Source organism: Podarcis bocagei, assembly GCF_964188305.1.
Source record: "Podarcis bocagei genome assembly, chromosome: 3".
NCBI classification, from domain to species: Eukaryota; Metazoa; Chordata; class Lepidosauria; order Squamata; family Lacertidae; genus Podarcis; species Podarcis bocagei.
Window position 1 is genome coordinate 39,710,868 of NC_138127.1, and position 26,243 is coordinate 39,737,110.

The window sequence follows — 26,243 nt, forward strand, 5'->3', positions numbered from 1 at the left end:
ACTATCCCACAAAATGCTTTCATGGGCGGAACAAATGCCCTAACATGATGTTGAAATCCTCCCTAAATATTTATCTCCCCATATTGGATAGATTCCTATCCAGAGTACAAAACCTTATGACAGAAGAAGTGAAACCTATTAATGTATGGCATTCAATAAATCACATTCCTATGAAGTTAGCTTGGAATCAGAGAGTGAAATACCTAACTTTATGCAATTAGTGTGATATGTAGCCTTTCTTGCAAGAATGCAAGGTACCTTTAATGTGTTGACATTAGTTATCTAAAGGAGAATTTTATGCCACGGTAAGCATCCCTTTAGGTATACAATTACAATAGGGTTTGTATGTAATCACATTTGAAATCTGTCCCTGTCTAACATTCCAGAAGGTGCTCCCTAGACACTGTTTAAGAGCACATTACAAAAGCACTTTAAAAACTTTCCCACAGTATCAACCTAACTAATAACAGCATTTTTATCTTTGTACATGGTTCCCACCCACCCCCCTATTTCCAGAGTGGTAAGCTTGTTGATCTGTTGCACCAATACCAACAAAGACTCTAGTGCTCAAAATACTTTGCACATTATTGCTTTTCCATATGGTCATTAAAATAAAGAGATTACAAAGCCACAATTATAAAATGCATCATATTGCTCTTACTTTTATTCACATTAAATGGTGGATTCAAAATAGACTTTTTCTCTTTTTTTTGCTTAGAAATGCTAGCATGTATAGTTTTTTTATTATTGTTGAACGTTTACATGCTTTACAAAGGAGAAAATAGGTTTATTTATACAAGTTTCACACGTGAAAACCTTTTCTTTTAAACTATGTTTGGCATTCGTGGTGGATAAGCCAACGACCATTATCATAAGCATATGAACTCTATGTGCCATATATGTAATCATATGATGAAATTCTTGCAATAATAAGCACACAGATGAAGAGCTTAAAGAAGAAAAATACTGCTCTTCCTAGCTTAAAAGAGATTTCTTAGAAGCGATGTAAGCTGAAATGGTCTGTTTGTTTCTTGCAGATTTACCACTGGATTATAGATTCACCAGATTTTCTTCAAATACCTCAATAACTGCTGGTTACTATCCTAAACCTCCAAGATCATTATTATCAAGTGGTGAGCTAATGGCAACCAAATAAATAATATGTAAGGAAAAGGAAATCCAGATGCCTTTATATAGTGTTAATGAATATGTCAGATGCTAATTGAGAAGCTTACCAATGAAATCTGAACAATACAGTTTTAAAAACCCCAAACAGATCCAAAAAGAAATTAACTGTTTTCTGTTTGCCATAATAGATGAGTAATGAGTGTGGGTCTATAATGTTTTCTAATTTTTCCTGTTCAGAATTTGCTGCCGTCTTTTCAGTTCATGATGCGATAATAAACACTTTGACACTTCCATCCATCACAGTTCTTTTCATACATACAAATCATATAGGTCCTTTCCCATGGTACAGGAGCATGCACTAGCCCTCAGCCATGTACACACCTTCTGTAGCAATATACAGACCTTGAATGAAGGTCCAACTAGAAGGCTAACTAGTCAAAAAAGGAAGGAATGTGTGCGAATAAGGCTGTTATACGTAGGATTCAAGGATCATGGTAGGGAGGGTACACAGCAGCTCCTCCACAATGGGGAGGGACTTTGATTCCTGGTAATAACTGCCCATAATTTCACAATCTAAATAAGCTTCAGTGCTTTAATGTTTGGTCCCATTAATTTAAATCAGAGTTACTTTCTACTTCCACATTTTTGTAAGCCACATCACCTCTTTGTGCGCTTTCCCCCTAGTATGACCACTCGGTCCTTGTCATAGAAAGGAACCAGTATTATTCATAACAAAGGGCAGTAGACTGAACGGGGTCCTGAGTTTGTCAAACTGGGCCAGTTTCTAATATTGCAAGCAGACAAAATTCCTAATAGAACTATTCTGTGCCTCATCTATGAAGAAGTCAACCTCACATAAGGTCAGTTGGGCTTACTCCCAGGTCAGTGGGTATAGAATTGACTTATTTGGTAGTAAGCCCATGAGCTCAGTACAGCTGTTATGAGCAAGAATGCATAGGATTGGGCTGTTAGGAATTTTCTTAGAAAATCTGATACTGTGCAAGCAATTGTTTGCCTGTGGGGGTGTCCTTAAATGCCAGGACCACTTCACTTTTGATCACCTGTTGTTTTCCCCAGCCCGAGGACTGGAAGTAATTCCATATTGACTCAAAGGACATAGACTCAGATTGCAAGTTTGTTAGTACGCTGTTTTGTCAGCCAAAGAAACCATGATATGCCAGATTGCAAGCAGCCTGTTGTGGACTAGTTCACCTTTGGAAAGGATAATCTGCTGTAATAATCTGTAATAATAAATCCAAGGATCTGGTTGTATAAACTTGAAATAATAACTTCTAAAATCTTCCCATGTGCTTTGGCAATGCTCATCTGTATGAAGTTCAGAATAAAGTTTATTTATTCCTGAGAAGCTCTGGATTATATTACAAAAATTCTGTAGGAAAAAAGGAAGGTGAAGCACATATTCCTGAAAGCACAATAAAAAAATATTCAGTGATCATTAATCTTGCTGATTCATTACTGATGATTGTCCATTACTCAAAGGATACAAAATAAAGACTAAGATTCATAGCAATGGCTTGATTTCCTCCACTTTGAGATTCTGTTATGCTTAGATAGAAGTGGGTTGAGCCTTGGTGTGTGCTGCAGTCATTGACTTGAAATTGCTTCACTGTGTCCAAGCCCACACTGTTTCTTGCATGCAAGCGTTTTATCAGATGTGCTGCCAGAAAGCCTTGCAAGGACAACAGTGGTCTAGTTAAATGCCTGGTCTTCTGAACTAGGGTTGCTAGGTCACAACCTGAAGAATGTGGGTGTAGCTTTAAATTCCCCCAACATAGCAGGAGAAGAGGGAACCACATCATATGCTGGCCTGGCTCTTGTTCACCCACTCACTCACCTGCCATGTGGCAGGGCCAGATGTTACACCTGCTGCCTCAGCCCCCTGGTATGCTGCACTTTCGAAGGTCAAGGGAGAAATCTCTGGATGGCAATCTACCAAACCTAATCTGAACATCCATCGGTAGGTGTATGGGAAATGCACCCAGAAGACAAAATGTATCGAGGAGTTAGTGATCTGACATGAAGCCCTTCCTGCCTCTGTTCCTTCCCCCTCCCTCGCTCTTGTTAAGTTTTTTGATGTTGTGAGAACAGTCTTAGATGTCTTAGATGTTGTGAGAACGTTGGGAAGAGGTGAAGCCCCCCCTCCCCTGCTGCCTCATCAGTTGTAGAAGATAATGCTGGGTACCTTCTTTGATGTTGGACATTGAAGGTGAGGCATTGGGAGGGGGTGGCTAATGGATGATCCGCAAGTAAGCAGTCTTGAAGGCCCAACAGGCTATCTATAAAATTGGACGGTTTGGGCAGAGTTTCTTTGACGCTCGTGCACGGACTGATCAGCTGCAGGGCCGTGCAAACTGAGGCTACCTGGGAAAGTCGCTTCACCGCTTCTTGAGAGCTTCCAAGTGGCGGATTGAAGTGCTTGCTTGGTATGTATACATTGCTTGCTGTTTTAGAATAAAATCTTTACTCTTCTCACTTACTTGTGTATTTTGTATTGCTTCTGAATCTCATTTTAAAAGAACCACCTTGCCTTTGGCAAGACAGTAGGTTACCCAACAAATGAAATTAGGTTTGTCACATTTTTGTTGTTTGCTCCATACATGGAAAATGCATCTTGTTGCCAATGTGGAAATGATGTGATAGGGAGGTCTGCACTTGTGCTGCTTGTAGCATCCCTGTTAAAAGTGTAGCACCAGGAGAATATGCAGCAGCAGCTTCAAAAGATAAGGCATGACATGGGAGATCATTAGCCAGATATCCTGATGTCTTTTTCTTAAAAAAAAAAAGCCTCAGGTGTTCCAGTTTAGATGGACGCTGTGGTATGGGGGACCTACATTTCTTATGAGAACCTCCTGCTTCAGAGACTGCTTGTGCGTTTCCCTTCCATAACTAAGAGCTCTGGGGAAGAGGGGTTTGCATTAGGAAGCTAGCATAGTATAAAACTCTTCTCTCTCCACGTTGCAGGCCCGATCCCTGTTCATGTGTGCATACCCACATCAACTCACCTACAACTTCTTTTAGGCAAGGGCCCAAAATATGGAGAGATCCAGACAGGGGTCTGCTGCATCATGTGTAGTTTGTCCTTCATCCCACATCTCAACTCACCCTTCAGCATACTTTCAAGTCACAAAAATTAGTCTAAAGCTGGCACATCAACCTACTGCTTATCACACCAGACAAAAAAGGGCTTACTCCTGAATAGATTTGGTGTAAAGAAATATACATTAGGCCTCTCCTGAGTCAGTAGAATATAAGTAAATTTATAGCCTAATATCTTCCCTGGGTACAGAACCAGAAAGAATTTGCACATCAATTTTCTGCTGTCTCTTAGCTCTTAGGTAGCCTTCTAATTACAGCAAAGTGTCATGGGGACACCTGTTTGTATAATTGAAATAAGACCTGAACTACCATCACATGACCAAGGAATTCAGAGGTGAAGTCTTCCATTATAAATTACCCAACCCTTGAGCCATTTACCTGCTGGTAATAAATTGCTCTTGTGAGTCAGTGGAACATCAGAATGCAGATGTCAGATCTTAAGGGGCCACAGAGGTAAGACAGAAAAATACATTTCAGTGTGGGATTCTGTTTTATGTACTACTTATGGAGAAAAGAGTATACAATAACAAAACAAAATTATTAAAAATGGAATAGGAAAACAAAAATTAACTCCCAGAAGTCCAACAGCCTCTGGTTTCCTCCTTGTGATACAAAACTTTGCTGTTATACAATGGCTAAAATATACCAGTTCCTAAGCAAGCTGTCCTAAGTACTAAAAAAAAGTCTGCTTATGGTATGCCTATAAAGTGGTACAAGTTACATGGAAATCTGGTCAGGATATTATGGGTGCCTCACAGCATTTCTTTAACAAATGCTCCAATGCAAGACTACCAGGGTGGTTGTGAGACTTTCAAAAACCCGAACAGATGTTATTATGCACAGAGACAATCATCTGAAGCTCTGTCAGGGCTAGAACAAAAGCATTTTCAACAGAATCATGCTGAAGGTCTTCCTGCTGTTTCTAGTTGAAGTTCAAACCTAGGTCTCCTGACAAGTGAATTCCACATATTACATGTTGCTGGAGAGATGAAAACCAGGCTAACCACTTCTAAACATTTTCATGGTTTAGGTTGCCTGGTCAAATGAAAGGGTAGAACACCCAAAATGACCACGGCACAAATGGGATATAAAAGCCCACAATGGTGCTATAATAGATCATCTCATGCTTTTAAGCTGTATTAAGCTAGTCAGCCTTGCACACTTCAGAATTATGGTTTGGGAAAATAAGGGGGAAAAAGACTCCTTGGTCTGTTAGGGGGAAAGAAAAAGGGTTGTCTTCACAGAGATAGTTTGATGTCTTGAATCTGTATGTGAATATGTTTATCTGTATATGTGTATATTAAATATTCGGGCTGTGCAATTATCAAGGCAAAAGTTTTGTCTACAACAAAAGGCCAGACTTGAACAGCTCAAAGCATACTCTGCCAATTTTGTCTGCTGGTTAAAGAACAACTTCCATTATTAAGATTTCAATCCTGTACCCCCCACCCTCGGAGTAAGTCCTATTGAACTCAGTGGAATTTACTTCAGAGCAGGGAGAGGGGATAAATTCAAGTCAGTTCTCATTTAAACTCATTATATTAGTAAAGATTGCTTGGGGGGGAATGTGTGTATTGGGGAAAGTTGCATACAAAATTGTGTATACTAGGAGAAATTCACACTAAAATTCTAAGGAATGTGTGAGAGGGCTTTTTAAAAACTGCAAACATGTGGAAATATGCAGAACAGAACTTAAGACTGGAAATATGAGAAACATAGAAAACTGAAATTGACATTCACTTATCCCTACTTTTGAGTATGCTGTATATATATATATATATATATATATATATATATATATATATATATATATATCCAAGACAATTAATTTATTCTTCTCCCTGAGGTTGTTCAGTATATGTTGAATTCAAAGAAGAAGCAAGCGACTCTGCAGACCCCAGACAAAAGGAGATCTTACAGTGATATATCTGAAGTTAAATAAGAGCCCCTAATTATAGTGAGTCTCTTCTCTTTCAAGACACTTCAGCCTTTTGACTGCTAAACAGATCAGGGACCAAAGTGAGTTATGTTATTTCAGAAGATATGTATATAAACAAAGCTCTGTGAGGAGCCACACCGCGTGTATATCTGTGTTCTAATAGAAGTTGCTGGCATGCCGTTTAGATGAGGAGCTCTTACAAACTAGTGTGCAGCTGCCACAGGAAATGCAATCTCATTGCGTCAAGTGAAGTGCTTATAGACACTGTACTACTTTTTAAAGCTTTCCTGCCCCTCTGGACCATCAACAGATTTCAAAACATTATGGCCAAGAGTTCTATGTCACACCCCAGAGTTGTCTTTCTGAAATCTTAGAAAAACCTTTAGGGCCCCTCCAGACATCCTGTTTATGTTGCTTTCGTGGTTATTTGTGCTCATGATGCTATCTATTGGGGCAGTCACATGTGATCTCACTTTCTATACTGTTTGTCCCTGCAGAGGTTTGGGGGCACCTCTCCCATGCAAACCTTCCTGGCTGCCAGGGGCACCAACTTGAATAAAATAATGGGGGGGCAGGTAAGTCCCACCCCGCATAATCACATGAGGTAGCGCTCACACACCATTTTAATGGCAATGCCCATGGTGACGGACACCAGAATCAGTCTGGTGATGGAGTCCCTCTGAAATTCCTTCAGAGTGCTGGAGCCTCTCTCTGGTCGTCTACAGAATCAGCTAGCCACAGAGTGGGGAGGAACAGCACTTTGGGGGGAAGAATAAAAGGAGCAGTTTCTGAACGCGAGAGTTAGATAGGAGTTTGATTTGAGATGATAGGGCTGAGGTTCAGGTTATGAGATAGGGCTTGATTTAAGATGAGTGATAGGGTGTGCTTCAAATAGGTAAATGGTGCTTCGCCTGCAGATTGCTTCCCCTCTTGTGATGCCAGTTCCAAGCTGGAAAGAGGTTTAAACCGATATTCCTTACCTCTTTCTCAGGATCTGTAGGACACAGTTGCTTTGGGAGGATCGTTAAGAAGGTTAAGTGGGAGAACCAGCTTTAGGAATTGTCAGCTCTGTCCTGTCAGAATCTCTCAGCTTTCCAGTAGCTAGCAGCCAAAATGAAAGGAGTATAAAAACGCTGAATGTGAGATAGCAGGAAGTTGCCTTAGAACGTTTTTCCTATTTAGTACCATAGAATGAGAATCTCAGAGGAAACAATGCTTAAGTACACACTTTTATCCAGACTATCACAGGCCAGCTGTTGAAACATTATTCTTTCAGAATGGAGTTGGATCTTTTGCCAGAACTCCTTAGCTGTTTTCACCTTCCTCCATTACTGAGCCTGCTGATGTGGCAGTTTACTCCTGCCTGTAAAATGTGCTGTGATATTTCGCTCCGACTGACTGACTGTTGGCCTCGGGCTTCGTTAGACTTTGTCGAGACAGAGCGGGAAAGGGGGTGGGAGAGAGAGAGAGAGCCAAAAAAAGAAGAAAAAAACCCAGAGGGAAATGTAAAACAGTGGGTTAAATTTCACAAGAAGAGGCCTCAAGGAAAACTTGCTGTGGGCTTTCCTTGCACTTAACACTATTTTGGATCTACAGCAAGGCAGAATAAACTAAGCTGCAGGGAATAATGAAAGTATGAGGGGTATGCACGTCAGTGAAAAAGTAGGCAGGACTTGGGGGTTTTAGGTCACAATGCAGCTATGAGCTTGAATCACACACACAGAGAGAGAGAAGACTGAAAAGTATAAGGCAATTTACTTGCATTTACAGCTCTATAAATTGAGGTGATGATTTTATAGGCAACAAATGAAAGGAAAATATTTAGACATGCAGGCTGGATTACTGAAACATGTTGTATTTGGGGGCAGCCCCTGGTAATTATCTGGAAGCTTCAGCTGGTTCAGAAACAGCAACAGGACTAGGTCATGTCATACGAGTCTCGAAAGAGCTCTGCTGGACATCATCTTGTTCCAGGCTCAGTTCAAGGTGCTAGGTCCTAGCCTTTAAATACTTGCATTCGTGCATGAAAAGCAGACAATACAGTAGTGTTTCAACAAAGCACAAGGAAATAACTACAGGACAAATACTGTGGAGAAATAAGAAGTGCATTTAGAATAGGAGATAGGAAGTAGGGGAAATAGGTTTCTCAGAAGAATTTTTTTTCTATTTTCTTCTCATGCAAATTTATAGTTAGAAAAGGGGAAGCAAACTTCTAAACCACTAAATATAAACACAATTTATTTTACACTGGTATTTGGGGGGGTTTTCCAAGAAAAAGAATAGGTTAGTCATATCTTTCATATGCTTCTGTGTTGTGCAAGTAAATGAGAGCCTGAACAGAGAACCAAAGTAGCCTGATTCAGCGAGGGTTCAGATAGTAGATTTTGGAAACTCAAATGGATACGTGTTTTCATCTTGCACAAGTTTTAAAAGAAAAATGCCAGGCAGCAAAAACAGAGGGAGAAGGCTAACTGAAAACTGATAACTCTAGTTTCTAATAAAAGAAAGACTTTAAAACCACAGTGCTTTTGGGGAGGGATATTACAACAAGATATCAGAAGCTGTTCAGCATTTATTTATTTTTTGCTGATCTTTGCAAGCTTATTATCTAAGTAGCAGCAATGCTTAAAAGAGTTTGTGCAGCTGGTGATTTGGTTTTGCTTGTGTGACCTAAACCTTTTCTTATCCCAGTCTAAACCAATCCTTTCCTAAAATGCCATGCCATGCCATGCCTTCCATTTTATTATTTTGATTTACTTTTCCTGTTGTTTTGTCCCTGTCTGTCTTAAGTATAAAATATTACTAGGTCTGACAACATATAGGCTGCACCATGATAGAGAAGGGAGGCAAGCAAACCGGCCAAACCAACTCCTCTTCCTTAATTTCACAGCTACCACTGTGTGGGTATCTTTATTTTTCTCTGGCTGGCTCTGCTAAGCATCCTTTTGACCTTGTGGACTAACCAGCCCATGCTAAACCACTGTATAAAGTGGTTTAACACCTAGGCCTGAGGTGAAGAACAAGACCTCAGACCATTTCCCATCCCTACCCCTAAAAAACAAACAATGCTTTTACTCAAGGGTTTAGTAATAAAACAGTTTGAGAAAATAGGGTAGAGAAAAGTTAATTTCACAGTTAGTTACGCGTAAGTGCAAAAAATAAACAACTAGCTATACCTATTCTAGGCTGTTTCCCTAGCCAAGTCACTTTGTATTCCTGTAGTCTTTTCCAGGCATCTTCTGCCTTAGTAGCTAACCCTCTTCTGTAACACTTAGCAGTATCCTGGTTCTCTTGAAAGTGTTCTCTGTTCTAGCTCTTGGAGTTTCCTTTTTATACTGATAATAATAATCACATTTCTTCTTACTGTGGGTGATGCCCCCCAAATAATAATTATGGACTCTGTCATCCCACATTGCAGTGGCTTTATTGAACAGTGCACAAGGTTAGACCAGATGACTTCCAAGACTGTCCAGAAGCTTCACTTAAGTCAAAACGAAACAGGCTGCATAGCTGTCTAAATTAGTTGATAAGACTGCAGTTCAAACAGCTACACTGGCTCCCAGTTTGTTTTCCTATCCGAACTTGTTTTAACACTTAAAACCAGAAATAGGCTGGAATAAGAAACTGCAAAGATACTACTACTGAGTAGTAGAAACTGTCTTTGTTTTGTTTTGTTTTTGCGTCTCTAATGACACATTATTTATCAATTTTTTAAATTTATACCCAACTTTCTATACTGAAATATGGTCACAGCAGAGGAGGCAAAGAGGGAAGAGGAAAACAAAGCCCAAATTCATTTTATTCTTTCCCCATCCATGTCCGTCTTTTCATCAGGACCTGTTGGAGGTCAATATCCTTTCTCCTGTTATTTGTGCGCAGCATCTGGTACTGGGGTACTACCTCTGAACTTAGTGTCTTTGACATGTCTTTGTTTTGTTTTAGCTATGCATATATATTTTAAAAGCCTTTAAAACTAGGTTTGTATAGGACCTGGAGCAAACAACCGACAGTGGGTCCTCCCTGGTCTATGCAAAGTACCGTCTTTCCACACAGCTAATCTATGCTGCTAAAATGCTTCCACTTTGAAAATTGAGCATGAAACCTAGATCTCACAGCGCCAGTCACCTACTGGTGTCGATGAGCATGAAACAAATTAACTGAAGTTAGCGGGACTTGCTTCTGCATAAACATCCATAGGATCAGCTTGTCAGCATTCTTTGTTGCAGAGCTGCTCGTGTGGCTTGGAGGTGGGGAGCACCCATGGTATATATATACCTTACGAGGACATGTCAGCAACAGGAAGGCTACGGGCCAAACGGTGGCTATGGAAATGGATGCTTCCCACCCACCAACCCCCTTCCCATTTACTGTACCACATTTGGGTGTGGAGGAAGTGACACGTGGGGAAAAGACTTCCCAGCCGACTAGCTTAGCCCTAGGGGTGAATCATTGTCTCTACTACTGGGCAGATGGGTGTCAGTTGTGGCAAGGTGTTGGCAGTGTGGAACTGTGTGTGCAGCCAGATAGCCTTCCCTAAGGTAGACTTCTCCCCTCAAGTAGCGTGGGACACCATTTGCCAGCACTGAAGTAAGAGTCAGCTGCCAGTTTGACCTGCTTCTGTGTAGAAAACAGGGAGGGAGATACCATCTTGCCCTTTGAAGTCAGAGTGCTCCATCTCTCCCCCCCCCCTGGTTCCACCTGAATTACAGCCCCCTAAGGAAGACGGCAATCCTATTTACTATCAGGGGAAAGTTGATTGCTGTTGACTTCTGAGGGGCGCTTTTCTCCGCAGAGGGCGAGTAAAGAAATGGCGGGAGGGAGGTCCTCAAACATTCAGAAAAGCCTGTGCTTGTGCAGGAAAGCCAGTCCAGAGGAGTTGGGGGACTTTTGCGCCAACTGGGCTCTTGTGTTGAGCGCGCGCTTTTAAAAAGTTATCTTATAGGCCTGTAGAAGTGCTAACATCCCCAGCCACCAAAGGGAGGGGAGGAGTTGCTTGTTGGGAGGAAGCTTTTTTCCTCTCTGCAAGGCAGCGCGGGGTGAGGAGGGGGACAAATCCAGCCGTCCCCTCAGGGGCCGACTAAATGAGGCGCTGCACGGCCTCAGTCACCCAGAGAAGCCTGCCCGGGGGGCGCTTGCTCTTTTGGAGGGAAAACGACTTCAAAGGAGTTGGAAGCGCGCGGGCGACGCCTCAACTGCAAAAGAAGAGCAACAACTGCAGCAGCAGCAGCGGCAGAGAAAGGGCTCCGGGCGGGAGGTGGGACTAAGGGGCTCCTCGCCCCTTTCCCCCTTCTCCGGTGACGTTGCGGTCTCCTCCCTCTGGCGGAGCTGAGGCGCCTGCAAAAGCCCCTTTGCCGCTCCGCGCGGCCCCGTGGTCTTCCGTCCGTCCCGCCACCCGCCCGAGCGAGCATCCACCGCGCCCGCGGAGGGGCCACGACTTCGCTTCTTCGCCCGCCCGGAATGAGCGCTTGACTCCGGGAGGAGGCGCGGAGGCGGCCGGGTCCAGAGCGCGGGGGTCGACCTCCTGCCTCCGCCATGGAGTGAGAGGGTCTACGCAACGGGCAGCTGGGGGAGAGGTAAGCGCTGGAGAAACCCCCACCCCCACCCCCGACGGCAGAAATGGCCGGCCGGGCACCCTCGTAGCTGGGGAACTTTCCTCGGCCCTGCTCGGGGTTTGGGGGCGCTGCTGGGTTTGGAGGGCAGTGAAATGCGCGGAGGGCAAGGCCAGCGCGCTCTGCAGATGCCCAGAGGCAATTTATTTTGACAGCTGAGGCAAAGCCAGTGGTTCGATGAGCGGGGGCGGGGGGGGCGGAAATGGGGGGTGGCGCCCCTTGGGTGCAACCTTCCCTCCTGAACTTAGGCGCAGACAATGAAGCCCCAGGGTAGGAAAGCGCCAGAACTTCAGGAGCATCCTGGCTTGGGGAGATGAGTTGAAAGGAAGCTCTACGAAAGTCATTAGGAGTAAGCATGTCTGCAATTAGGCTGGGGGTGGACTTCGATGAGAGGAAGATCCGCTCTGCTTGGAGGCTTCTCCCCTCTCACAGAAAATCGAAGGGACCAAATTGCTCATCCCTTTAGGCTTAAAGGACTGGGGCCGGGTCTGGGTGGGTGAGTTTGTGCGTGTTGCGGCTGGTGCTGAGGCTCAGAGATGTGTGTTTTGCTGTGCCTCTCCATCAGTATGTAAGCTGAACTCATCTCCCTCTGATCTCCACAAAAGCAAGCCCTCTGCTTCACCCTCAAATGTGAAATGCCAGCAGTCTGAGCAGGATTTACACAGCAGTCGTTTAGGCACTTGGGAGTTTTTCCGTTGCTAGTTCACCTTTTCATTCTTCGCTCTCGCCAAGTGTCATGCCAAGAGCAACAGACTCCCAAGAACAAAAAACAAGAGCAAGGGCTGGCAGCTTCTTGTGAAGTTGAAGAAGTTCTGAGAAGGCCTAAGGTTTTAGGCCTTGGCCTTGCTCTTGTTTTTGTTCTTGGGAGTCTGTTTGGCAGGCATGACTTTTGAGTGAAGAATCAAAGGGATAACTCCTGCCTGCCCAGCAGTGAAACAGCCACTAAAGGCAGGATTGCTCTGTAATGTTACAGCCAGCCATAGACTTATACAGAACAAACTTGTGCTCAGGAGTAAATCTCACTGAGGTGAATGGGAATTACTCCCTGGTAAGCATGTTTCGTCTCAGACCGTTTCCACCCATCAGATTGCAGCCTTAGACCATTTCCACACATTACGCTGAAATGTACCTTTGATCTTCTTGCACTTCCACATGCAAATGTTGTTAAGGTGGGGCAGAACACAGAAAATGGTTAAATGTCCAGTTTCGATCTAGTCAAGATTATGCACTTGCATTAGACTGAAGACCAGTTCAGCCTAATCCTTTCCATGTTTCATTGGGAACAAGTAACCCCAGAGTCAGTCACGACTGGACCTAATGGTCAGGGGTCCCTTTACCTTTACCTTTATGTATGGAATTGCAGCATCAGTGAGTCAGAATTTGCTTTATCTGACTATGGAAAGCTGTGAGCCAGTGACCTAGTGGCGTCAGCCGCTTTGGAGATACCCAGCAGGTCTACCCTGCTTAGAGTGCTTACCCTCTGTTATTCTGAACAACATTCTGGAATAAGTGCCATTCTACTTCTATAACTGTTATAATCAAAGCCACAAATACAAAACTGACCACATTATCTTGTATGGAGATGCATACATTGAAAAGTTAACGGGAAGAATCCATAGTCTGGCAGCCTTTAACCATGCTGACAAAAGGCAGGTGAGACTCTCTGAGGGGTGAAAACTAATATTTGTTAAGTAAATTTGAGCCCACACTCTTATACTAAATAACCCTTCCATGGCTTCACACCAATCTTCTGTAGTTTCTCTTTGACCCCTTTTTGAAGGTGCCACACTTCAAAAGTTAGAAAAATGTTCCAACAACTTTGGTTTCCTGAGGTACTGAGGAGGGAAAAGGGACAAGAAGGGAAAGGATGAATACATTGCAAACGGAGCAAAAAATAAAGGAGCGCTGCTGCTGTGCTTTCCTGGTAATAGCTTTGTCTGCCAAAGTACAGTAGTAACTTACATGCATTTAACTTGTTCGCTGTCAGCTTTACGTGCTTGGCAACAATAGTTTTTTTTAAAATGGAAACTGGGTAGGTGTACAGAGAAAAAAAGACTTTGGCAATCTCACCTACCATTGCACCCAATGTGTTTTCACTATACTGTATGTGATTTTGGCTTTATGCGCTATCCCTGGAACGTAACCCCCATATACGTTTTGGGTCTGATGTATGCATTGTATGTACACACATGAAATAAAGGCAAATGTGCATCTCAGTTTCTCTCACTGGAGCACTTAATCATATTTTAATAACAAAGGAAACTGACAAGGCAGTGTGAAAGTAATATCATCAAAAACCACTGCCTTGTATATGTGGCAATTGCTTTGCTTGCTTAGGGCAAAGATATGAAGGCAAAAAAACCTCCCAGAAATATGGGACTACTCTTTTAAATATTGTTGCAGTAACATGACTTGCGAACTCTTGCTTCTGCTATCTTTCAAAATCAGAGTTGGTTGGTGAGCTCAAATAATACAAGATGTGGTTAACATTACAAAGTAAAGAAGCAAAGCAAAACTGGCAAAACTAACTGCAGTAATAAGGTATCGATCAAATAAGAAATTAAGACTACAATGGAAATGGTTTGAAGATTATATGTCCAAACACTGCACAAAAAATAATATGTTTGGATTAATGCTTGTAAAGTTGAGTAAGAATAAACGATAGTAAGTTAAGAGAATTAAGAAACAAAGATATACAGTAAATTGCAATGTGAAATACAATAATACTACAAATGTTGGTGGAGGAAAGTCACAAGGGTGTTTTAATGTTTGTAATTGGTGTTAGTATTGTATGTGAAATATTTGTGTTTGTTTGTTTGTTTGTTTGTTTGTGTGTGTGTGTGTGTGTATAGATGAAGAAGCAAAGCAGAGCTAGAGTTCAATTATCAAAGAAGTTTGTAACATCATAGTGAAACATGCCATTCCTTTGACAGCAGGACTACATAATAGTAGGTGCTGGAGCATTCATATCTTACGGCGTCAGTCCTAAATACACTTACTTTGAAGTAAGCCCCATTGACACAGTAGGTCATATTTCCAAGAAAACATGAATAGGATTGTGCAACATATAACATATCGTTCTTTGGAATGTAGGCATCATTGTGTAATGCCTTGAGCTAACTCTGCACTCAAGTCAAAATATTGTCTTCACAGCTTTTCTTATCAGAGCAGTTTGAGGTCATAAGCTCAGCATTACCTTTTACTGCATTTGTCAGCAGATAAAACAAAGAATATGTCTATCAAAAATAGTTATGAAAGAAGTGCAGATAAACGTTTCTTTCCCAGGCACCATTAATATTTTGAAGACAGCTAGGCAGAACGAAGCAATTCAGTTCTTCAGATTCTTGCACTGTTTACCATTCTCCAAGTTGGCATGAATACTACAGGAAAAGGCTCAGAGAAGGAGGGAACCCTGGTGATAAAGGCATGCACAAACAGGGCAGCTATTCATCATCTCGGATCTGTTCCTAACAATGTCAAGGTTTGTAGTATCGCCTTTGACAGGTAGATGGAGCTTGATCTCTCCTCTGTTGTTTTAAATCATTGAGTCTTAGATATCTGAACTTATACTTTCCAGGAGTGTGGTCAACTTTCAGCATCCGTATGTGTAAGGAAATTATAAGAGTTATTAGAAACAGTAATGCATAAACGTTTGATTTTGTTTTCTATTTGCCATGGGTGTAGTTAATGTGCAGGACTGCAATCCCAGGCTTGCTAACTGGAAAGAAACGACTCGCTGAAGGTTGTTTTGAGTACGTTTCACAGGGCTGGACTCTTTAAGTTGTATTTTGTTGCACCTAAGGTTCTCTGGAAAGCTCTCATTGTCCCAATACAAAGTTCCACTAGTGAATACTTTGCGAGTGTAGAGAAGTCCCACGTAAAAGAGCACCAAGATTATGCGTGCGTATAAGCTTCATGTACGCCTAAGAGCTTTCACATTCATAAGAAGCCATTATGTCAGCGTGTGCTCACATTCACTAGAGAAACTCTTCACACTGTAAGATGAACTGACAACACACTATATCACATCCCTCCACTGCTTTGTACTGTAAAAGCCAAACAACAGTTGGTTTCACTATGAAAGAGAACCTGATCTCAGCATCTTCTCCATTTTTCACAAATGGTTCCCCCTGCTTTTCTTGCAGCGCATGCTACAGTTCAACTTCTACCTACACGAGTTCAACAGACACTTGTTGGATTCCTGCATTTGGTTCCCCATCTTCTGTGCACATTTGGAACAAACTGTCTTTATTTTTAAGCAATTCAATCTACTAACTCATCCCACAAGCAAATAAATAGGTATGGGCCCATTTATCATTCAGATTTCACACTTTAAAATTTGCAATACAGTTCTCAGCTTAAAAAAAAATACCAAAATGTATACTTAGTGCATATTGAGATAAAGCATGCATTTAATTTGTGATAAAATATATTAAAATATAATATCCCTAATTCACCCTCAAGCAATACCTACTGAAGTCCTTGGAGTACCATATGCCACATTGTCTAAACCACTGAGCCTAGGACTTGCTGATCGGAAGGTCAGCAGTTCGAATCCCCGCAACGGGGTGAGCTCCCATTGCTCAGTCCCAGCTCCTGCCAACCTAGCAGTTTGAAAGCACATCAAAGTGCAAGTATATAAATAGGTACCGCTCTGGTGGGAAGGTAAACGGTGTTTCCGTGTGCTGCTCTGGTTTCTCCAGAAGTGGCTTAGTCATGCTGGCCACATGACCCGGAAAAACTGTCTGCAGACAAACGTTGGGTCCCTCGGCCAGTAAAGCGAGATGAGCGCAGCAACCCCAGAGTCCTTCTTGACTGGACTTGACTGTCAGGGGTCCCTTTACCTTTTTTTAAGCCTGGTAGTGATCAGGTGTGAAGTGAAGCAATTAGGCTTCTGAAGGCTTCTGCTACAAATCCTGAGCTGAAGCATCACTTAGTTTAGCCCTGTTCTCAAACCTGCTGCATCAAGAACTGAGGTCTACAACTCCTTGACACTCTCATTGATGATAGCTCTTCTCTGCCAACAGTTTAGGAATTCAGAGCAAAGGCAAATCTTTATGTCTGAATATAGCCAGAGGAATTAAAACTTGCTAATGATTTCCAAACTAGAGAAACTATTTTGAGAAATATGTCTCCATTTAAATTCAGCCTCTGTAAATGTTCAAGTAGACAAGCCTTTTGGTTGGGAATATATCTTAGAGTAAGATGACTTTCTCAAGAAATAAACTTCAAATTATGTAACCAAAACTTAGTGTGCTGAATATCTCTTGGGTTAAGTATTGCTGTTTTAGCCATTCCTTTGTTTCTGAGCCATTGTGTAAAAAGCATCAAGTTGACAGAAGTCAAGGATGATTGATTATTTTGTTTTTTTTATACCACCTCTCCTCATTGCATTCATTGGTGCATTGTGGGGGCTTTGGGGAATCAGGGACACCCCTAGTAAATGCTGTATAACCATCCCTGTATCTTCTGTGTGGTAGAAACTTCTACTAGTTCAGAGTTCTTAGTTTAGTGCACAATCTGTGGCCACAAATGCTTACATTCTCTTTCACACACCTGTGTGCTGAGGAGGATAAAGGATGTGCAAGGGTCACACTCTACAGGCAAGTTTTCCTCTACCCTCATGAACCTCTTTCCCTGCAGGAATGTCCTGCCTTTTCCCCCTCAGCTGTAGCAGTGAAGCTGCTGTTACTAGTTACTAGAGTGGGCATAAATGGGCGGGGCATAAATAAATTATTATTATTATTATTATTGGTGGTGGTGTTAATGTTCAGGATTCAGTGGCAGGTTACCTCTAAGACAAGTGTTATTCACCAGCCTTTCATCTACTTTAATTATATTGCATGATCACAAAAGAATCCCTTTGCACAATCAACAGATTGAGGTTGAATTCTGACAAGACAGACGTATTGCTTTTGGGGAACAGGAGGCGGGCAGGTGTGGAGAACTCCCTAGTTCTGAATGAGGTAACTGTGCCCCTGAAGGACCAGGTGCACAGCCTGGGAGTCATTTTGGACTCACAGCTGTCCATGGAGGCTCAGGTCAATTCTGTGTCCAGGGCAGCTGTTTATCAACTCCATCTGGTACGCAGGCTGAGACCTTACCTGCCCGCAGACTGTCTCGCCAGAGTGGTGCATGCTCTAGTTATCTCTCGCTTGGACTACTGCAATGTGCTCTATGTGGGGCTACCTTTGAAGGTGACCAGGAAACTACAGCTAATCCAGAATGCGGCAGCTAGACTGGTGACTGGGAGCGGCCACCGAGACCACATAACACCAGTCTTGAAAGACCTACATTGGCTCCCAGTACGGTTCCAAGCACAATTCAAAGTGTTGGTGCTGACCTTTAAAGCCCTAAACGGTCTCGGTCCAGTATACCTGAAGGAGCGTCTCCACCCCCATTGTTCTGCCCAGACACTGAGGTCCAGTGCCGAGGGCCTTCTGGCGGTTCCCTTGCTATGAGAAGCCAAGTTACAGAGAACTAGGCAGAGGGCCTTCTTGGTAGTGGCACCTGCCCTGTGGAACGCCCTCCCACCAGATGTCAAAGAGAAAAACAACTACTAGACTTTTAGAAGACATCTGAAGGCAGTCCTGTTTAGGGAAGCTTTTAATGTTTAATAGACTACTGTATTTTAATATTCTGTTGGAAGCAGCCCAGAGTGGCTGAGGAAACCCAGCTAGATGGGCGGGGTATAAATTATTATTCTTATTCTTATTCTTATTCTTATTATTATTATTACATTAACTTGGATTTCTCTAGATTGGGATCAGACTGAGACAGTGTCATGCAGCATGTCTTGATATATAAGATCTCTGATGTTGTACCACAATCGCCTGTAGAGTTTGGCAAAATTATATTCTCCATCGGAACGATGATGGCAGAGAGAGATGCAAGGTGGCAGTTACAGTATATGGGTGCATTTGTTTACTTCAAAGCAGCTGGAGAAAGAGCAATGCATAGAGGGTTGTCTTTTTTCATCCTTGAGGCCGCTTGGGAAACTCACCCAATAATAATAATAATAATAATAATAATAATAATAATAATAATAATAATAATAATAATAATATCTTTATTGTCATTGCCCCCTCTCGGGGACAACGAAATTACTTGGCTGCTCCATCCACCCAGGTAGGGCACTCCACACAAAATCAAAACCCAACCTACTGCACCTGGAACTATATGTGGAGAATGAAGAGTGTCGCTGCCTGCTTAATGGAGCACAGCTGTGGGCAGGCTGAGGAAGCTCCAGCCACCATAAAAAGCAAGCCTAGAGTGAGAGACTAGGGTGGTGTCAGCGGCTGTGTTTCTCTTTATGAGAGTTTTGTAGGTGGATGTTATTAATGATCGCCATGTCTTCTGAAGGTATAGCTTTACATCATAGTTGGGACTTGAACTGACCCCTAAGTGATCATAGGATTCTAATTAAATTCTACTTCTCTCCTGCTATTTTCTCAACTCTGACCAGTTTTTCTCCTTGTCATGCTGGAGTTCTATTAGAGTATCAATTAAGCTGGTGGTGGTCTCTTGTAGTAAGGCTGGCACAAATTCATTGCTACCCCAGCATAATGTTTCCTTTGAATCATTGTGCTTGTGCTGTGATTTAGGACCAATCCTATATGACTCAGCAGGCGTAACCCAAGGATAGAATTGTTCTTTTCCTGTTTCTTGGCTTCTCAAAATTCCATTTGGCTTAATCAATGACTTTTGAGTACTGTTCCATATTGAAATCTGCAGCTGAAACTTTTCTAGAGAAAGAATAAGGAATGACCTTCTTGAACTTGTGATCTATTGGTATGTAGAGAACTTGCAGCTGCTATTGTCATAATCGTAAACTGAAAAACTGAAAAATATATGCCTGCAAAGATCTGTTTAAACAGTTGAGGAGGGGAGAGAAACATCCAAAAGCAATTTATTGAGGAAAATTTCAACATAATTTATGACCAACTACATAGCAACATAGTTTTGGGTGGTTTTTTATTTTTGCATTTTTGTAAGTTGATATCAGCAATAAAAAAAGCTTATTGTTAATGCTTTTAAAATATTATTGGATGAACACACTGAAATATGGTGCAGTCTAACTTAACAGAACTGACTAAAAGCGCTTCTGTTACAGTCTGTCACTGAATTGGTAAATCACTTTCATAATGATGGAGTATTATTTGCTTTAACCACTTATTCTGTATTATTGTTTTCAGTAAAATGTTACTGTTTCATTTGCACTTCTTCCGTAACAAATCTAGATGCAGAATAATACAAGATATGGGGAGGGTCTAAGAAAACTAAGTCATACTTGATGAGTCACGCCACTGAAAGCAATAAATATAAGTTGCTGAAGTTAATTGTTTTCAGTGAATCTGCTCTGAGCATGGCTAACATTGGATGTCAGGTATTATCAATGAAAAAGAGTTTTCAGTGTTTAAAATACTATTAGAAAATTCATATTTACATTTAAAGGTCACAGGGCCTGTTGCTCTGAAATTAGGGATTGGTCACAATACTTGAAGCAAATGGCATCACTCCACATGATCAAAGGAATGTCTTTAACAATTAAAGTAATAAAGCAATCTTAAGTGATTTTCTGTAGACAGTCTTGGGTGTAATTTCATAGCAGGGAGGGGGTGGCTCAGGGAATGTGGGAAACCCTTTGACACAGACTTGCTGAGAAGTGCTTATGAGTACATTTTGTAAAGGAGAAAGAAACATAATGCACCAGATTCCATTAAGAGATCCTGCTAGCAGAAGCCTGAAGGACTTACGCTGGTGTAATGGGGCTTCACCTCCCCACACACCACATTGAGTTGGTTGCTAGTTGCCAGGTTGAGATACTTCTTTCAACGTATTAATTGTGCCAAATATGTCCCTGATTTGTACTTGCAACCGCGTGTGTGATGGATAGTAAAGGGTAGCCAAGAATCTAGGACAGGTGTGTGATGGCAGCAGGCAGACACTGACTTCAGGGGTAAGATATAATACATGAATGCATAGCATCTACCTATTCATGGCTACTCTGTTCGTACCATTAAAAAGAATTAATACTGTATTGGAATGGCAGTTTATCATTAACCCATTTCTACTAACAACAGAAAACTTCATTGTGATCTTTTCTTAGTAACAATTGTAGCATGATTCTTTTGTTGTTTTGGGAAGATACAAAACAGATTTTGTTGTTTTAGGAAGATACAAAACAGCACCATAGACTAAGTAGCAATGCAGAGTGTTCCTGGATGCCTAGTTAGAAAACATTTGTCTTTCTACCATGATTCTGGGTGATTTGGATTTTCATGTCTTGTGAGAAGTAGATTATTTCTGTATGGATTGCCTTTTACATTTGTCTCAAGGTGATTTGCAAACATGCTGTAAAAACAGATTTTAAAACTGTATAACAAACAACTGAAGATAGGCAAAGACCTTTTCCAGCCAGTGGGAAAAGCTTGTTGAAACCAAAAGTTTCTTCATTTGTTTCCAGAAAGTATAGATAGTGAGCTCCTGTTATATCTTGACAGGGATGATGTTTACAAAATAGAAGCAGTCACAGTGACAGTGCTGAAACCCTGCTTTGAGTTACTATGGTTATTTTGGGGACTTTAAGGAGAAACTCCTGTACAACTCAGTGACCTACTGAGAATCTAAGTTATAAAGTCCTGAGGTTATTTTGTAGCATATAGAATCATAGAACTGTAGAATTGGAAGGGATCTATTCCAAACCCCTGAAATGTAGGAATATGCAGCTGCCCCGTGCAGGGATTGAACCTGCAACATTGGCGTTATCAGTACCTGAACTTGGCCTGGTAGCAGATTGGAAGACTATGCAAATGATGCAAACAAGATGTAATATGCTGCTGGTAATTTGACCCCACAAGCAGCATAGCACCCTGTTCTGCACCTCCAAACAAAGTTCAAGGGTAGCCCCACATTGCAGTAATCCATCCTTGAGGTTACTGATGCATAAATAACTGTGTTCAAGCTATCACAATCCAGGAATGGCCATAGCTGTCGTAGCAGATGAAGCTAGTAAAATGTGTTCCTAGCCAATGAGGACACCTGCACCTCCAGTGACAGAACTGGATTTAGGAGCACCCATTATCACATCTTCACTTGAAGCAGTCATTTCAGACCATAGAAAGTTTCACACTGCCTGTGTATTTTACAGCACAATCCTGTATATGGCTACTCAGAAGTCCTACTGAGTATAGCAGCGTTAATTACATATATAGAGCACTAACAATGAACAATGCTCTTTGGTCACATTGGCTCTAGAGTTCACCATTCTACACTTTCCTGTTGTTGAAACAGACAGTTACTTTTTATTACAAGGTAAGAAAGAAAGAAATATAGACAATATTTCTTTAAATAGGAGCTGCGGTTTTTTAGCCACACTTTTTGATTCTGGAGGATGGAAATCAGCTTTTAGTTTTTGAAAGTTATATTTGGATCTTGCTGCTTGTTGATTATAATAATACATTGAAAAGATTTTTTGTCAAAGAAAATATTTCTGCCTGGTTCTAAAAGCATATGTTTCTGTTCTTATCAAGTATGCTAAATAATATGCAAAAAGTAGTGTTCTGCATTGTGACTAAATAATATGCATTGTTCTGCATTGTGACTGAAAATCTCTGCATACGGTTTTCTTAGGAGGCAATCCATCTCTTGACTATCAGCAGTGGGGCTTGGTGAGAATGGCATAGCTGCTGCCACCGCCACCACCAGCAGCTTCCACTCACCCACTCTCTTAATAAGTACCTTGTTGCATGCTTCACCTGTGGAGCTTCCCCATCAATGGCAGAGCTCTCCCCATGGCAGAAGTCAGCAGGATGCTTGGCATTACTGCTTCTCAAGACAATTTTATTGATTGCTTCATTGCTCATCACGTGACTGTGCAACTGGTCCATATTGTGGGGTAGGACTAAGCAGTTGACAAAGCTATTTCCCCCAAATGTTTGTAAGAGAAGGGAACTTAAGCAGTCAAGTAATTCAGTGGTTTTCAACCAGTGTGCCATGGCACCCAGGGGTGCCTTGAATGATAATCAGGAGTGCTGAGGGCAACACTGGCCTCTGTCCCTCTTTCCTTCCCTCCTTCCCTCTGATACCCTCTTGCGTCTCTGCCTCCCAAAGGCTTGCACAGCTGTTGGTTGCAGCTACCAGCTCCCCAGGCGAATGGTGCCTCTGGGGCTGGCCAGGCGGTGCTTCCCAGGCCCCTGTAGGGCAGTGTGAGGAGGCACCTCTTTTAGGGGCAGAGCAGGGGGCAGCTCAGAGATCAGGGGCAGCAGCTGCGGCTACTCAGAGGACTCCCAATGAGAAGGGAGAGGAGAGGAGGCTGACGGAACACTCCATAAGGGAGGATGAGAAGCTGCGAACTTTGCGCTGCGAGCTCTGCAGGCAAGGGGTGACATAACTGGGCTCCTGAGCCCCACAGGGGTGCCGCAGAAAGAATGTAGTTGTTCAAGGGAGCTGAGGACTCAAAAAGGTTGAAAACCTCTGACGTAATTCAGTTCAGTGGCAGAATGTAGCATATAGTACCTAAATAAATGACTAACCAGGATTTCCTCAAAAGCCTGACTGGAAATATTTTGCAAACTCCTTTGAGTAGTTTGTGTCTGAATTGTTCTTACAGTACAAGGGAACAACAGTTGCTGTGTTTCATCTCCTTTTGTCTGTCTGCCTTATACTGTGTATGTGTGTGAAGGAATCTGCTATCTGTAGAAGGCTGCTTATACTGGGTAACGCAGCATTGTTCTACATTTGGAGGCATACTGCGTTTAGAGCAACCTTTCTGAAGGGAACCTGGTTGAAGAAGGCCAACACAGAGTGGAAGTGGAATGGAAAGCTTGGAATTAATATTGAGTTCATTCTTGTAGGCATGGCCTAATAATGTGCCTAATGATAAAGGCACAATCCTCTGATTTCCCAAAGTCCAAACACCAACTAATACATTGAACAATAGTGACCCACAGGATTCAGCACAGGGATTCCACCAATTGCAGTTGGAGTGGGAAAGTGTTCCTCTTGATGCAGCTTAGGATTCAAATTCACCTCTTTCACTGCTGTGGATGGAATAACTCAGCTTTTTTTGCAGGGGTAGAGAATGATGTGACTAGAGAGCAGATACTTTTGTGTGGCATTGATACAGCCTGTTCTACTTAAGTGTTGATACAATACTGTGCCAGTAATAAAGAGAGAGAGTTTGCCCCACCTACTGTAGTATTTAATTTATGCCAAAATATAAGGAGGGAACCTTTCAGCCAGGCAGCCAAATAACACAACTATTATTGCAGGTTCAAGCTCTTGGGATTATGTTCAACAGCTCCACAAGCCAGCAAATAAATTTATAAGCAGTCCATTGACTTTTTTGTGTGTAAAGTTCCCACTTGAATCATTACTCCTTTCCCCAAACATTAATTTATTAGTCTAATTTTGGGAACCTATGGTTTGGAAAACTTGATCTCGGTGTGTGGCTTCTGTTTATTTTAACTTCTAACATGTTTTCCCCTTTCTGAATCTTATGAAATGGCTTTCCCTCAGGAAAAACATCATTGTGCAGTAGGTTTTGGATGTCATTTTTCTCCCCTTGCCCTCGGCCTACTTCTGGTTTTAATAATTGAAAACTACTGTTCATTATTTACATAAATCCATCTCTCTTGGTCTTGCTTTCTCTAACCTTTCCCCTCTTGAGAATTTAAGGAATTCTCTGGCTTTCCTCTGGGGAATCCTAGCCTGTTTTGTCTAAGACCTGTGTTGAGTCGGTAGGTAATTTTGATGGGAGGAAAGAGAAATAGCCATGGTTAAACAGTCTTGTTTTGTTTTTTACTTTCACAGAGTGTGCCATTTTTATTTTTTTTATCCCTTTTTAAACAGGCGGGTAGTTGGGAAAATATACATTTTTACTTTGCATTCAACTTTTAAAGTGACAGGCTGTAAATCTGCACATGTGAAATCGAAGGGTTCTTTTAAGCTAATAGGAAAAAACACACATGCCCTAAAGGCCAGCTATTTCAAATACATTTCCAGGATCTACTCTGCTATTTTTCCCTCTCCTCTTAATGAAGACGTGTCACAGCTAGAGGCTTTATACACAATTCTAATGACTCCTGTACAAGCCTCCCACATTCCAAATCCTTTGCTCCACAGCTGTGAACGTCAGCCAATCCAACATACACAGCCTTGGCTTGGCTGATGTTAACATGATCTCTCTCTCTCTCTCTCTCCCTCTCCCTCCTCCCCTTTGTGCAAGTACAGTAAAAAACTACTTATATTAATTGTCTTGATTGTTGAAAAGACCTTTTAATAGCCCAGTATTTAATGATGCCTAATAAATTAGACCTTTCTGTATATCTGAACCTTCTGGGTAGGGTGGCCAGATGCAAAGGAGGAGAGGGTTCTTGCAGCTGCATATGAAAGAGGGAAATTTAGCAGTTATGGAAGCCGCTCATGTTGAAATTCTCTCATCTACCTATTAAAGGTGCAGGAGCCCTGTCCTCTTGGACTCTCCCATCCTTTTCCCATTACAGGTGATGAGGAGGAGAGGATTCAAGTCTTGCAACATGAGAATGCCATGCCCATAAAAATATATACCGTATTGGCCCGAATATAAGCCACACCCAAATGCAGTATAAGCCACAACTTTAAAATTCCGGGGGGGGGGGAAGAAGACAATACCCCAATATAAGCCGCTCCCTTAAAATTCCACAGGCACTCATACCCGTAAATGGCAAATGTTCCATTTTACCGTATGTCTGTTTCAGCAGCGATATCGTTAAAGCCCATTTTTGTAAGGTCGCGAATTTAAGCCGCACTTTAACTTTTCATGGTCAGAATTTGGAAAAAAGTGAGGCTTATATTCAACCCAATGCAGTATTTATGTTTGCATTGAAATTGTGAAGCCTTTGCAAGGGGGTGAAAGATGAAGTTAGTAACTAGAGACAGATGCAAGTCTTTGTTAGAATAATATGCTTCATCAAATATTGATTTTACCCCTGCCAATGTTACAACACTATGCCTGCATAGGTGGTGGGATAGCAAGTAATACTTAATAAAGATTAATGCCCCCCCATCTTTTGCCATCCTGTCACCACAGCCATGATAATGCCATTATTCCAACTAATTATACAGGCAGTAATAGTCTCACTGGGGAACAAAGATCTCATACATGAAGATGGGAGGCAGGGAATTCATCACTATTGTGTTTTTTTACACCCAAAGTTGTTGTGTATAGTGCCCACAAAAGCAAGCTGTGCTTTATGGAGGTCACATTCACATCTGTCCAAGATAGTGCTTGGGTTCCAATATACTTCTCTCTCTCCCCCCCCCCTTGCATTTCCTTTACCCACAGATGCTATGAGGCCTGTAGTGCTGCCTGTAGTGAGCGTACTGCTGCTGTTGATTCTGCTCATCCGTGTGCATGCCCCTCCCCTGCCAAATGCAGCTTCCCCTTTAAGTGCAGGCAATCCAAAGGG

The 26,243-nt window shown here is 42.0% G+C and overlaps 1 protein-coding gene across 2 annotated transcripts in view; it reads left to right on the top strand.

Annotated features, from left to right (window-relative positions):
• NT5DC1 (5'-nucleotidase domain containing 1) overlaps positions 1 to 26,243 on the top strand; it is a 150,749-nt gene that overhangs the window by 103,115 nt on the left and 21,391 nt on the right. Inside the window, exon 12 of one of the 2 annotated variants that reach the window (XM_081186695.1) lies at positions 1,038 to 1,133. In XM_081186695.1, the coding sequence (XP_081042821.1) occupies positions 1,038 to 1,133 (96 nt within the window). Of the gene's footprint in view, positions 1 to 1,037; positions 1,134 to 11,304; positions 11,758 to 26,243 lie in introns of those variants that run through there. The other variant, XM_081186693.1, reaches the window with a different exon arrangement.